Source organism: Amphimedon queenslandica, unplaced genomic scaffold (assembly GCF_000090795.2).
Source record: "Amphimedon queenslandica unplaced genomic scaffold, v1.1 AMPQUscaffold_13033, whole genome shotgun sequence".
Taxonomy (NCBI): domain Eukaryota; kingdom Metazoa; phylum Porifera; class Demospongiae; order Haplosclerida; family Niphatidae; genus Amphimedon; species Amphimedon queenslandica.
The window spans coordinates 56,927-71,479 of NW_003546731.1; the positions used below are offsets into that span (position 1 = coordinate 56,927).

The window sequence follows — 14,553 nt, forward strand, 5'->3', positions numbered from 1 at the left end:
ACATATGTATACATGTATTATACAGTATTATAGATATGTGATGTACATTATACATGTACATGTACGCATACAGTACTATATGTGCATACATGTACATGCCCAGTATATCTCAGCCCTTAAGTATTAATACATGCATACCTTGAGGACACACTGTATTATGCATAAGTGATTTATCATTATATATAGTTCTCACTGTGTGACATTGTGTGCTGTAGGTTGCTCATCATTTATCAAAGTTGTTTGACAGCATGGCAAAGCTCAAGTTTAAAACAGACGCCTCAGGAGTTGAGTCACCAGACGTTACTGTTGGAATGTACAGCAAAGATGGAGAATATGTTGACTTTGATGAGCCCTGTGTCCTCTCCGGTCAAGTTGAGCTCTGGCTCAATAAACTATTGGATAGGATGCAAGCTACAGTGAGGCATGAGTTCTCAGAGTCTGTGGTAGCTTATGAAGACAAGCCAAGAGAGCAATGGCTGTTTGAATTCCCTGCTCAAGTAGCTTTAGCAGGAACACAGATATGGTGGACGACTGAAGTGAATATATCCTTTGCAAGGCTAGAGGAAGGATATGAGAATGCTTTGAAGGATTATTATAAGAAGCAAGTCTCACAGTTGAATACGCTCATTAACCTCCTCCTGGGTGATCTAAGTAAAGGAGACAGACAAAAGATAATGACCATATGTACTATTGATGTGCACGCTCGTGATGTTGTTGCTAAATTGATATCTCAGAAGATTGAGAGCTCTCAGGCCTTCCTTTGGTTGAGTCAGTTGCGTCATCGCTGGGATGAGAACCTGAGGCATTGCTTTGCTAATATCTGTGACGCACAGTTCCAGTATACTTATGAATATCTGGGGAACACTCCTAGACTAGTTATAACACCCCTCACTGACAGGTAATGTAGTATTACTATTATTATTTAATGTATAGTGTGTTTTTAATTGTGTGTATTACCTTAGAGTGACTTTTAATTGCGGGTACTAAATTTTGCGATTTTAGCACAAGGTAGATTTTGCTGGTATTAAAAATTGCGATTAAGTAATTATTACTAATAGTTATATGGCATAATGATGTCATTATTAATAATTGCGCGTATTAATAATTGCGATTTTTAACCCAAACGCAAAATTCACAATTAATAGTACCCGCATTTAAAAGTAACCTTAAGGTACATGTACCATGCATGTACATGTACATGTAGAGGTATCCTTCTTTGAAGCATAAATTAATAATAATAGTACTTATGGAATACTGGCTGAACTATTATGATTAGTAAAGCTGAACCCCCAATACATTAAAGATGCTAATATTAGTATACACACACCTCAAATACGGCTTGTTTGTGATGCTTATGGTACGTATACTTGCTACATTACCCTTGCTCTGTGTTACTCTTAACTCAGTTTAAGTATTCATTCATTCATTCATTATACTGACAATTTGTTGAAATAATTAATTTTAATATTCAAATAAATATAGCTAGCCTAAAATAGAATAAACTGTAGCAAAAAGAATTAGTTAATACAGTAGCACTTCCATCAGCTATTTAATTGAGCTGTGAATAACTTGTGGGATTTCTAGTGTTCGGTAATAAGCTAGCACCTTCATCTCCTCCAGAACTTGTGATGATATTCAATTCTTCCTGTGTCATCTCATCAGTAGTATTGTTTTCTGGGTCATTCCTCTCTTCTCCTTCATCATCAGGAGCTATCTTACGGTAGGCAACTTGAGCAATTGTTTTCATCTCTTCTTCAGTGATAGTGTCCTTGCCTTTGCCTTCCTTTTCTTCTGAATCAATATCGTAATAATAAATATCAGCCACTGCCTTCTTGCATTCTAGTTCTGCCAGTTCCAATAGCAGATCAACTTGAATTGGGTGATCCTGAACTCTTTCCCTTACTCTATTCTTTATTTCTTCTAAAGCCCTTACTTCTTCTCCTTCCTTATTCTCTACTGCCTCTTTACAGTGATCTGCGAGGGATTTTGATTTCTTTTGATCAGGAACTATTGCTATTCCTGAAGCCAGGATAATGCCAGCTAATCCAATATACACATGTAGTAAATGGAAATTTTTGATGGGTATCATTATTGTGGAGGTGACAGTCATCAGTTCTACTACTCCACATCACTTCAGTGGCTCACTAACTATTAATGCTTTGAAAAATTAAGTTGAAGCTACAAATGCCTTTAAAGATTCACTATATTTTTATGCTGCATGTGTATGGTAACTTGAGTATTATGGAATATGATACTTTATGTATGTATTGTTTCATCCCTAAAGTTGCAACTGATAGTAATATAATAGGATTTCTGATACATGCTCATTATATTGCATTACACTACCATTAGGGGGTGTAACACTGCTTACAGTACACAACAGTGTCATATTCTAAAGCCCTATTTACACTATGCCCTTAAAGCGGTTTGGAACCGGTTTAGAAATAAATCGGTTTAGAAATAAATCAGTTTACGTGTGGACAATTTCAATGCGGTTTGAAACCGACTTATCTAAACCACCTCAGGAGGTGGTTTGAGATAATCAAACCGGTTTAAGTACTGAAGCGGCTGTATTATGTATACAATGTAGCATTGTAAACTGATTCAACCACAGTTACGTGTGGACACAATTAAGCTGGTTTCTGAACCGCTTTGATCCAAACTGGTTTGTAGTGTAAACGGGGCTTATGCTAGCATTAGAAGCATGATAGCAAGTTAATAATACATTTACCTGGACACACCTTTCATTTGCTAATACTTTGTAATGAAAAATTAAATGCTAAGCCAATGCATTCAGTGATTTAGATACCAAAGGAAGATTCACCAATCTAACTTTCCTGAGGTTATTATGTACCTGGTACAAAGCTAGATTACAATACACTGAGTCAATTCATTGTCGTCAGTTCCACAGAACACAACATAAGACTACATGTACATTGTAAACTGTGACTGGTCCTTGTTTCATTCTCTGGAACAAACAGCAATGAATGGAGTTATGTATAATGTAGCTTTAATGAAACTCAGCATTATATTTTATAAACGTAAACTGTGCAATAACATGTGTACCTGTAGGGTATTCTTTCTAAGATACATTTTCATATTATTAGTTAATAGCCATTATACTCAAAATGATAAAATTAATTAAACAGCTAGCTAGTATCTGGAAAAAATAGAAATAGCTAAAAAATAATTAGTTATTCTAGCTTCTACACGTCGCAGCTGGAATAGGCTTTATTATTTCCACTGTCTCCTAATAACCTAGAAGATTCACTTGCTTCTCCAGAATTTTTGCTAGTGCTGGTTTTTGTTTCTGTTAGTTCCGTGTCTTCAGCAGTTTTATCGTTTTCTGTGATTGGATTCTTTAGACTAGGGAATACTGTAAGCCCTGAAAACAGATTAATACTGATTAATAAAATATCTAAGACTTCTTTTAGGGGTAGGATGTATGTTGCAACAAAGATGATTAGTAGAAATGTTGTGGCTATGATACAGAGAGTGAAAACTAAATGAAAGACAATTAATGCTGCTAATTCACAGCTATCACTTCTACAACATGGTAACTGCTTAGCCTTGTCACAACAAGATTCATAGAGGTTTAATTTGATCCACAGCATGATAGATACTGATAACCATAATAGTGTCAGTATAGCTGCTGCATGTCCTATTCCTGTTGCAATATCCAAGTTCCAGCCAATGCATGTTATCCTTGCTGCTGTTTCCATTTTTGCTTGTTCTTCTGACTCCACCTCAATTATTGAACCATTGTTGTAGAGGGCAAAGCAGTTGAGTCCATCATAAGGATTGTACCTACTAGTGATACTAAAGAAAGTATTGAATAAGACCATGAATATAATGAAGGCAACAACTAGTATTACGTAATAGAAATGAGCTGAGATATATTTTGGAGAAATAGGAAAGTCAAATATTACGATAATATTATCATTTTTTTATGATGCTTAATCTATGGAAACACTTTCATTAGCACCTCCTCTTTTTCAAAAGAGCAACATCCAACTATTCCTACTATGATTCCTGTGAAAAATGAAATGCTAGCAAGTATAATAGTAGTTGTCACAAAAGTAATGATATCCATTGTTTCTCTCTTGTTGATGTTGACAGCAACTTTTCTTTGAGGAGTTTGATCACTTCCAACTTTGGAATAGCTTGACTTAGTTGTATGTGAAGTGACTGATGCCCCTTAAATATTGTAGCTGATCGTATGATTGATAGTGTAGTATGTTTGTTAATAGTTAGTAGTGGGGCTTCTAAACAAGGACTTGTGATGACTATAGACCTTTCCCACCAATGCAGCGTTTAGCAATGAATATCATTAACGAGCCGCCATGTTGTGGGATAGATGTACAGAGACGAATGGGCAAAAAGTGACTTTTCCCATTTTCCTTATAAATGCAAGCTCTGGTTCACACAGAAATGCTCATTGCACATTTGTTGCACAATTTTAGTTATCATACTGCAATTTGGTCTTTGCTTTCGCAGTTATCTTGGAGGAAATAAAGAAATAGTGCTTTTAGCCCATCCATCACTGTACATCAATCCCACAAAATGGCGGCTCGTTAATGATATTCATTGCTAAACGTACAGTGGTGGGAAAGGTCTATAGTTTATGAAAACAGTATACGCAAAGAAATTTTGTTCCTGAGAAATCACTTACTTATATTTATTTTCCTACTATATGCAGTTCTACATGTAATTGACTAATCAGATTCCTGATGCAAGGTTCATAAAAAACTTGCAATGGCTGACTTTATCAGGAGATCGATAAAATTTATGAACTCCAAATTTAGGCTCACATATTATGCTCATAAGTGCTTCAATTATTTGATGCAGTATTGCTCATAAAATCTCATCACTATTCTTCACAAACAGTACAATATGCTCTCAATTATGCTTCATAACAATCATAAACATTCATTATCAAAGGGTATTTTAAAACTTTAAAAGGGTTGCAGCAAAAATATCAGTTTCAGATTTCTTACGATGATCTTTTCAACCATTAAATTCTGGATACCATATACAATGTAGCTGGAAAGTTTTGTGGCAAAAAACTTCAGTGGTTTGATATAGCAATTTGTAGTTTTTAATTTCGTCGGTGTCATTCCAAACCACAAAAGTTTTTGGCCATTAGACTTTTTGACTATGTGGTATTTTGCTTTTTATGCTGTAATTCCCAGATACTTGCGGCATAATCCTTGTATTTGTCTACCTAGTTATTACACTCAGTTTTATGCTAACTGGGCATGGTAGAAGTACAATGTAAATGTAGCACATGTATATGGTAGGTCATGTAGGTTGTTCTACTCTCTGTTGATTCAACTTTGTATTCATGGCCTTACTGCTCTGTTGTGATAAATACCATTTCTATTCATTGTATAACATGTACTGTGCACCACTCTAAAGCAGTGCCCATAACGGTTGTGGTAGCAATTATGATAGATAGCATTGTGTGGCAACTGTCCTTTTTACTACCAATTACTATGAATTTGCATAAGTCAGCATAATATTATAATAATAGTATATTATTCTGTATCCTTTAGCAAATTTTCATTTATTTTTTGTTCTGAGGAGTCATTTTATGATCACAAGGCATTTGGGATTTGGGAGCACCTTTTTATTTCCCAAATATCCATTCTTTGCACAAAAACCAAGATGAATGCTTGCTCCTTTACATTGTAAATGTACTTTACATTGTAAATGTACTGTACATGTATTATGAGTTAAAATCATCATCATCATCATTATTATTAAACATCATTTACTACATTTTATTTACTACATTTGTATGTATACATGTACATGTATGTAGACACATATGTTATTTTACACATATGGAATGTTAAGCTGCACATGACGGTATGTCACATGAAAGTCACATGTGCTTAAAGTGCATCCATATGCACATGTAGTGTGTGTACTTGATAATGACATATTGTTTTATTAACATTCAAAAAGCTAACATCTAAATATAACTCTAACTGACAACAAAAGCAACAGTAGTAATTGGTAGCAGTTACAATTAGTATAGTAGGGAAAACTATAGTAAAGTCATTAGTACAACTATAGCAACATTCATTAAGTCTTTATGTAATATGTAAATAGTTATTGCTATTTTTTCCGGTGTTTCCAAGTAGCCTATCACTTTCTGTTGGGACATTGATAGATGCACCTTGGCTTGTATTATATCGTTGGCCATTATTATTCTCCTCTCCTCCATCATTTGTGGTTACCTTGCGGTAGGCAACTTGAGCAATTGTCTTCATCTCATTTTCGTTGATATTGTACCTTTCTTCTTCAGTACCATAGTGATACATGTCACCCAGTGTCTTCTTACATTCTAATTCTGCCAGTTCCAATAGAAGATCAACTTGAATTCGATGATCCTGGACTCTGCTTCTTCTTAATCTGTTCTTTATTGGTACTAAAGCTCCTTCTTCTTGTCCTTGGTTATCATCTACTGCTTCTCTACAGTATTCTGCTAGGGATTTTGATTTCTTTGGACCAAGGAGTATTGCTATTTCTAAATTCAGTACAATAAAGATCAATAAGATATCTAACATAGCTTTTGGATGAAATTGAAATGATGAAGAAAGAATTGAAGAAACAAATATATATGCATATCCTCCTATCATTATAACTGCAGTACACGACAAGAAAAAAAATTTGAGATACTATGAATGCACAAGAGCAACATCCACAAAGTAGTACTTTACGATTCTGCCTGCAAGTAACAAGTTTGTACCACCACTTTATTTTAATCCACAGTACAATGGATACTAATATCCATAGAAGTGTCAGCAAAGCTACTGTGTGCCCTATTGCTCCTGCAATATCAAAATTCCAACCGACACATACTAGTGATACATTCTCAGCTTGTTCTTCTGAAGTGACCTTAATTGTTGAGCCATTGATGTAGCTGTACCCATAACAGTTGAGTCCATCATAAGGATTGTATTTAAAAGAGATGGAGACAATAGTATTACACAAAATATCAGCTAGAGTGTATGCAACAACGACTGTTAGTTGACAGTAAAGCCACTTGATAGATTTTTTGCTAATGATATATCCAAATATCACATTATGGCTGCCACTCTTTTTTATGTATGGAAACACTTTCCTCAACATCTCTTCTGGTGTGAGACAGACACAGCCAGCTATTGCCACTATAATTGTTAAGATAAATGGCATCAGAAACAGTATACCATATAGTATTAAGAAGATAATAGGCTGCTGCAATGTCATTGTTCTTCTTCCCTTCCCTTTCTTGTCGTTGGCAAATGTCCTAAGAATACAGCAACAGTTTCCTTTGAGAGATTCTGTGGATAGACTAGTAATAAGTATTCTAATAACTGTGCATTCATCAACATAAGTGCTGAATGCACATGCTGAGTGTGCCATATTATCTATTCATGGCAGTAGTACACTACATACGTGTACATGTACCGTATAGGGCATAATGTTTGCGGGATGCAAATTTTGCAAAATCTACTAAAATTCTAATTTGTGGATTTTAATGTCGAGAATTCTACCACGTGTGCCATGTGGGTACCATATTAAATTGATATTCAAGACTTATAGAAGTTCTTTCTACATTTACCTTGTAATGCTTATAGAGACAGTATCTCTATGTTCTCATATTTTTATGTTTTCTAAGAAAGTTCAAAACTTTGTCCCATGTGTTAGCCTTTTAAAAGACATGGATGGGGTTGGCTGCTAAGGCCTGCTAATTTCTTATTTCTACAATACAACGTGTGTATAAGAAATATAAGTGTGGACATACATGTAAAAATATATATCACACAAAGGTGATAGATGTAGTGCATCTTTTTATATTCATAATCAGTTGCAACAGGTGTTATATCATTTTTATTAATATTGTTGAGTAATATCATAACTTATAATTAATAACGTAATTAATAACATAAACAACTATTAACTAGTCAAAATATTATAAAATTAATTAAACAGCTAGCAACTAATATTAAAGTAGTGAAACCAATATGCAATTATTTCTAGCATGTTTTAATAATCTAGCACATTCTTCTTGCAAAAGATTGTATCAGAAGCAGTTTCCTTGGTTTTTATTTTGCCTTAGTTACCTTACCATAGGCAACTTGAGCTATTATCTTCATCTCCCTTTCACTGATAGTATCGGAATTTGTTTCTGCTTCCTCTTCCTCCTCTGTTTTCATACATGAACAATTAGCCTTACATGTATTTGCAAAATTTTCCATACATGTACATGTATGTCTATTCTTGTCTTTTTTAATACCATAATAATAGATATCAGCCAGTGTCTTCTTACATTCCAATTCTGCCAGTTCCAAAAGAAGATCAACTTGAATTTGGTGACCATGGACTCTGTTTTTTATTTCTTCTAAGTCTTCTTCCTTTCTCCCTTGCCTCTTCTCTACTGCCTCTTTACAGCAGTCTGCTAGGGATTTAGGTTTCCTATGAATAGGGAATATTAAGGATCCTGACAGTAGAATAAGAAAGAATAATATGATATCTAATAATTGGTATATGGATAATATGTTGATTAAATATCGAAATGCAACCATTGGTACGAAGCTTCCTATAAGACATGCAGATTGAAGTAGAATTAATCCCATGTAGCCTAATAAGCCGCGAATTAAATTGCCCTTTTTTATAGTGATGTTTACTTTGTAGTACAACTTCAATTTAATCCACAGCACAATAGATGAAAATAGCCATGATAGTGTCAGTATAGCTCCTGCATGTCCTATTCCTCCAGCAATATCAAAATTCAAGCCATAGCATGATATTCCTGTTACATTTTCTGATTCTGCTTGTTCTTCTGAAGTCACCTTAAGTTCAGAGCCATTATCGTAGTACCCAAAACAGTTCAGTCCATCATAAGGATCATACTTAGTAGAGATAGTGAGGAAAGTATTGAATAAAACAATAAAAAGAATCCATGCAATAACATACATTGTATAAATCCACTGCCCTTTAAATAATTTTTTTTGAATTATATAACCAAATATTGTAATATCGTTACCACTCTCTCTGATGTATGGAAACACTTTCCTCAGCACCCTCTCTGGTGTGAAGTAGATCCATCCGACTATTAGCACTGCAACTGATATGACAAAAGAAGTGACAAATATTACAACTGTAATTGTCACAAAAGTATTGAGATCCATTATTTTTTCCTTTTTAATGATAAATTTTTAAAGATTAGCACAGCAAAACTTCCCCAGAGAGATTCTGATCACTTTAGCCCTGCAACAGCTTGACTGACTACTCTCTGATAATGACACCCCTTAAATACCATAGCTGGTCATAATGATTATGATAATATTTATTGTGAGCTCAGCAAAGCAGTTTCTTGGAATTATTTTCATTGTAGTACATGTGTGAATAGTTAGTACTACTAACACTACAATGAGAATAATTCCAAGAAATAGAGCCAGCACATTCCTTTTTGTGAATACACTTTAGTCTGTTTTAGAGACAAATATTCAAGAATTACATTTTTTCAAAATTAGCAGAAATTTTGGGCCGCTACCTACATGCATTTAGCCAATGAACAGTAAATATATTATTCATAGTATTCATGATACAGGTGCTAATTTTATATTGACATTCATTGTCAACCAGTCAACATTTTTGGGCTACAGCAACGTACATGTACATGTAGGATCTTATAGATAATACAAAGTTCCACCTTTTTACATTACCTTTTGTTTTTTGGAGGCTCAAGACTAACCTGGAAGAGTAGGCTGAACTGTTTTTGCCTGTTGTTTCATTAACAACAGTGCGCTATGTTCAAAATGGTTGTTTGTATGAGTTGTGATTGAATAAGTGTGTGTACTGTAAAGCAGTGTTTCAAGTATCCTTCAAAGATTGTAACTGAATTTAATTAAGATGTGTGCATACGTGTATATGTTTTTTTAAATAAAACATCTGCAGTAGCTTGACTGAGATTCAGCTGTAATATGACACCCCTTAAAAGTTGTGACTGGTCTAATAGTGGCATTAGGAAGGAAATTTCTTGGAATTATTTTCATTAGAGTACATATACATGATGTGTGAAAACTGTGAATAGTTACGAGTGGGGGATCCTTCCATAAAAGGACTTGTAATGAGTATGTCTCACATAGCTAGTTTTACACGTATGCAATGTTAAGCTACACATGACGGTATGTCACATCAGAGTCACATGTACTGAAGGTGTATTGATAATGACATATTGTTATATTAACATTTAAAAAGCTAAAATCTAAATATACACATGTAACTCTAACTGACAACATAAGCAACAGTAGTAATTGGTAGTAGTTACAATTAGTATAGTAGTATAGTAGGGAAAACTATAGTAAAGTAAGTATTATAGCAACATTATCAAGTTGTTAGTTAAAATGTGAATAGTTATTGTTATTTCTTCCGGTGTTCCCTAGTAGTCTATCTCTTTCTGTTGGGACATTGATAGATGCACCTTGTCTTGTATTATATCGTTGGCCATTATTATTCTCCTCTCCTCCATCATTAGTGGTTACCTTACGGTAGGCAACTTGAGCAATTGTCTTCATCTCATTTTCGTTGATATTGTTCCTGTATTCTTCAGTACCATAGTGATACATGTCACCCAGTGCCTTCTTGCATTCTAGTTCTGCCAGTTCCAATAGAAGATCAACTTGAATTGGGTGATCCCGAACTCCATCCTTTATTTCTTCTAAAGCCCTTACTTCTTCTCCTTTGTTATTCTCTACTGCCTCTTTACAGTGATCTGCCAGGGTTTTTGCTTTCTTTTGACCAGGAACTACGAATAGTCCTGTCGCCATGATAATGCTGAATAATCCAATATCTAAGATTTGGTCTGGAGATAATATTTTGTTTTGAGAAAACACCGGGGCTGCTACTGGCATTGCTATGGCGCTTCCTATAAATAAGAAGAATTGTACCAGGTATACTGTGAGGAAGCAGCATGTACCAACTCTTCTTCTACCAGTATTCTTGCCTTTATTTCTACAGTTAATTGCTTCATGATGCAAATTTAATTTAATCCACAGTACGATAGATGAAAATAGCCATGATAGAGTCAGTATAGCAGCTGCATGTTCGATCCCTCCTGCGATATCCACCTTCAAACCATAGCATAATATTCCTGTTACATTTTCTGACTCTGCTTGTTCTTCTGGGGTCACCTTATGTCTAGAGCCATTGTTGTATAAGGCAATACAGTCGAGCCCATCATGTGGACTGTATGTATTAGAAGTGGCAAGAAAAGTGTTGTACAAAACAACAAATAGGATTGATTGGACAATAACAGCCATGTACAGGAAATGAAGCTTGATATATTTTTGGGGAATAATAAAACCAAATACTACAAAATGGCTGCCACTCTTTTTAATGTATGGAAACACTTTCCTCACCATATTTTCTAGTGGATACCTCCTGGTACATAGGTATCCAAATATTAGCATTACAGCTGGTACAAAACATGAAATGCCAACTAATACAAAGTAAACCACCCTATAAGTAGTATAGGTAGCCATTATTGCTGTTCTTTTCTTCTCCTGGATTCTTTTTAGCTGTCCACTAGCTTGTCTGAGATTCACTGTAGAATGTAGATGACTTTGTATACGTCAATGTAGATGACTCTGTATACGTCCGTGTCGCCAATACTGCACTAGTAGTTAGTAGTTATAGTGCCCTTCATACATCCATACACAGTACAAACCAGATAAACTACAGCTGTTTAGTGTTACCGGATACATTATACAGGAGGATATAGTTGATTATAATAAAAAAGAAGCAGGCTCTAACATCCTCATGTATTACAGTAACTCTCAACATCTGTAGTTTATCTATAACATCAAGAGTTCTTGGTAACATGTAGAGTTGTAACTTAATAAAACTCCAGCTAACTTAAGGCCTTTCTACACTAGCACTTCTAATGCGCATTGATGAGCCGACTTCTGGAACCGGTTCAAGTGTAGAAAGGCTTCAAGTGACTGATATTATTATGTATATAAATTATACTATAGTCTGATTAAATGAAGTTTACATTTGTACATTATTGTACACACACACATTGTTAGGTGTTACATTACCCTCACTCAGTCCCTCCATTTAACAATGAGTGGTGCTCCTGCTGGTCCTGCTGGCACTGGTAAGACTGAGACTACCAAAGACTTAGGAAGAGCACTGGGTATGATGGTATATGTATTCAACTGCTCTGAACAAATGGACTATAAGGTACACTGTATACATGTACATACAGTAGTATATGTATGTACATTGTACTTGAAAATGGGCGTATACAGCACACTGTACATGTATGCATAAGTATCATACATCATATGCATGTACATGTACAGTAGCTTAGAGACAACTTTTATTCAAATTTAAGATATCCCATTTGAATTTCACTACATGTATAATTCACTTATACAGTGAAGATAATGAATTACATGTAGATTTTCATACATCATACAGTATATTCCATTAGTTTTTCCTATTATTCTATGTAGTCTTGTGGTAATATATACAAGGGATTGGCCCAGACTGGTGCCTGGGGTTGTTTTGATGAGTTCAACCGTATCTCAGTTGAAGTCCTCTCAGTGGTAGCTGTACAAGTGAAGAGTATTCAGGACGCCATTAAGATGAAGAAGGAGAGGTTCTTCTTTGATGATGTGGAGATTAAGATAACACCAACAGTTGGTTTATTCATTACAATGAACCCGGGATATGCTGGTAGGACTGAACTACCTGAAAACCTCAAAGCACTCTTCAGGTAATGTACATGTACATGGTTTAAGATTTTGCAACCTTTTGGTGAAGAATTGTGTGCCATATACTGTGCATGTACATTATGTCCACTTCACTCAATATGTATATCATTAGGCCTTGTGCTATGGTGGTTCCTGACTTTGAGCTGATTGCTGAGATAATGTTGGTGGCTGAGGGTTTCATTGATGCACGTATACTAGCAAGGAAGTTCCTTACTCTATACACTCTGTGTAAGGAGCTGCTGTCTAAACAGGATCATTATGACTGGGGACTGAGGGCCATTAAATCAGTACTGGTGGTAGCTGGGTCTCTTAAGAGAGGAGATAGAGGAAGACCTGAAGACCAGGTAACATTTTAAAGTGTATATGTACAGTGTAGCCTCTTTATTGAGCCCACACTACCTGTCCTTAATACAGAGGTGTCCTCATTTCAGAGGTACTTTTGTATAGACTTGTACCAATTGGGACATTACAAAATGCCCTCATTATAAAAGGATCCTTATTATAAAGGTGTCCTCATTATAAAAGGATCCTTATTATAAAGGTGTCCTCATTATAGAGGGTATACACTCTATGCATGTACATGTACATTGTATGTGTACATTAGAATACTACTGTTTATTTACAATGTATTATCTTTAATTCGTGTCCACTGTCCTTCAGGTATTAATGAGGGCATTAAGAGATTTCAACACTCCAAAGATAGTGACAGATGATGTTCCAATATTCATGGGATTAATTGGGGATCTGTTTCCAGCACTGGATGTACCCAGAAAGAGAGACATGGACTTTGAAGCATGTGTCAAGCAAAGTGTACTAGTAAGAACTGTGCATTTGATAATGATATAACATTTACATGTACACATACATGTACATATTATACATGTACAATATACATGTACATGTATATGTATATGCAGTGTTTTCTAAAGCTAAAGGTGCTATAACTAATTGTAGAGCCAGCTATAGCCTCCCTATAATGACTATAATGACTAATTATCTGTTGTAGGATCTTGGTCTTCAAGCTGAGGATGGGTTTGTATTGAAAGTGGTTCAGTTAGAGGAGCTGATTCATGTCAGACACTCTGTGTTTGTAATTGGTAATGCTGGAACCGGGAAGAGCAAGGCAAGTATACATGTGTACATGTTTATGTACATGTACAGTAGCACTACTATCACTATTATTATACTAATACTTTATTAGTATTATCTACATCATCACCATCATTATTTATTATTATTATTATTATACAGATATTACGGTCACTCAACAGAACGTACCAGAACATGAAGAAGAAGCCATTATGGCAGGACCTCAACCCAAAGGCTGTCACAAATGATGAATTGTTTGGCTACATAAACCCAGCGACCAGAGAATGGAAGGACGGTCTGTTCTCATGCATTATGAGAGACCTCGCTAATATATCAAACGAGAGTCCCAAGTGGATTGTACTGGATGGAGACATTGATCCAATGTGGATTGAATCACTCAACACTGTCATGGATGATAATAAAGTTAGTATGACATTGTACATGTATGTACATAAACTTCTTACATGTATACACGTACGTACATACATGTACAGACACATGTACATGTATGTGTATGTACTGTATATATGTATATACTATAGGGAATCTTTCTTTATGTTTAATACATGTACATGTACATGTTTTTAACCAGGCTATATACTATCACACTCCTGTTGATACTGTATTATAGGTGTTAACACTGGCCAGTAATGAGAGGGTCCCCCTCACTCCTTCAATGAGGCTAATG

General features: G+C 35.2%; 2 protein-coding genes across 2 annotated transcripts in view; one reads left to right on the top strand and one right to left on the bottom strand.

The window, feature by feature from the left end:
• LOC100636673 (dynein beta chain, ciliary-like) overlaps window positions 1-14,550 on the top strand; it is a gene marked incomplete at its 3' end in the record, with an annotated part of 29,177 nt that extends 14,627 nt beyond the window's left edge. The window contains exons 27-34 of the mRNA XM_020001763.1: window positions 216-898; window positions 12,084-12,240; window positions 12,516-12,778; window positions 12,889-13,120; window positions 13,437-13,592; window positions 13,783-13,899; window positions 14,028-14,288; window positions 14,497-14,550. Of these exons, the coding sequence (XP_019857322.1) occupies window positions 216-898; window positions 12,084-12,240; window positions 12,516-12,778; window positions 12,889-13,120; window positions 13,437-13,592; window positions 13,783-13,899; window positions 14,028-14,288; window positions 14,497-14,550 (1,923 nt within the window). The remainder of the gene's footprint in view (window positions 1-215; window positions 899-12,083; window positions 12,241-12,515; window positions 12,779-12,888; window positions 13,121-13,436; window positions 13,593-13,782; window positions 13,900-14,027; window positions 14,289-14,496) is intronic.
• LOC109585632 (uncharacterized) lies at window positions 8,094-9,372 on the bottom strand. The gene is made up of 2 exons (XM_020001766.1): window positions 8,679-9,372; window positions 8,094-8,466 (listed from the first exon to the last, which is right to left on the bottom strand). Exons 1-2 carry the CDS (start codon window positions 9,180-9,182, stop codon window positions 8,458-8,460), a joined length of 513 nt encoding a protein of 170 aa, XP_019857325.1. The 5' UTR covers window positions 9,183-9,372; the 3' UTR covers window positions 8,094-8,457.
• Window positions 14,551-14,553: the final 3 nt, after the last annotated feature.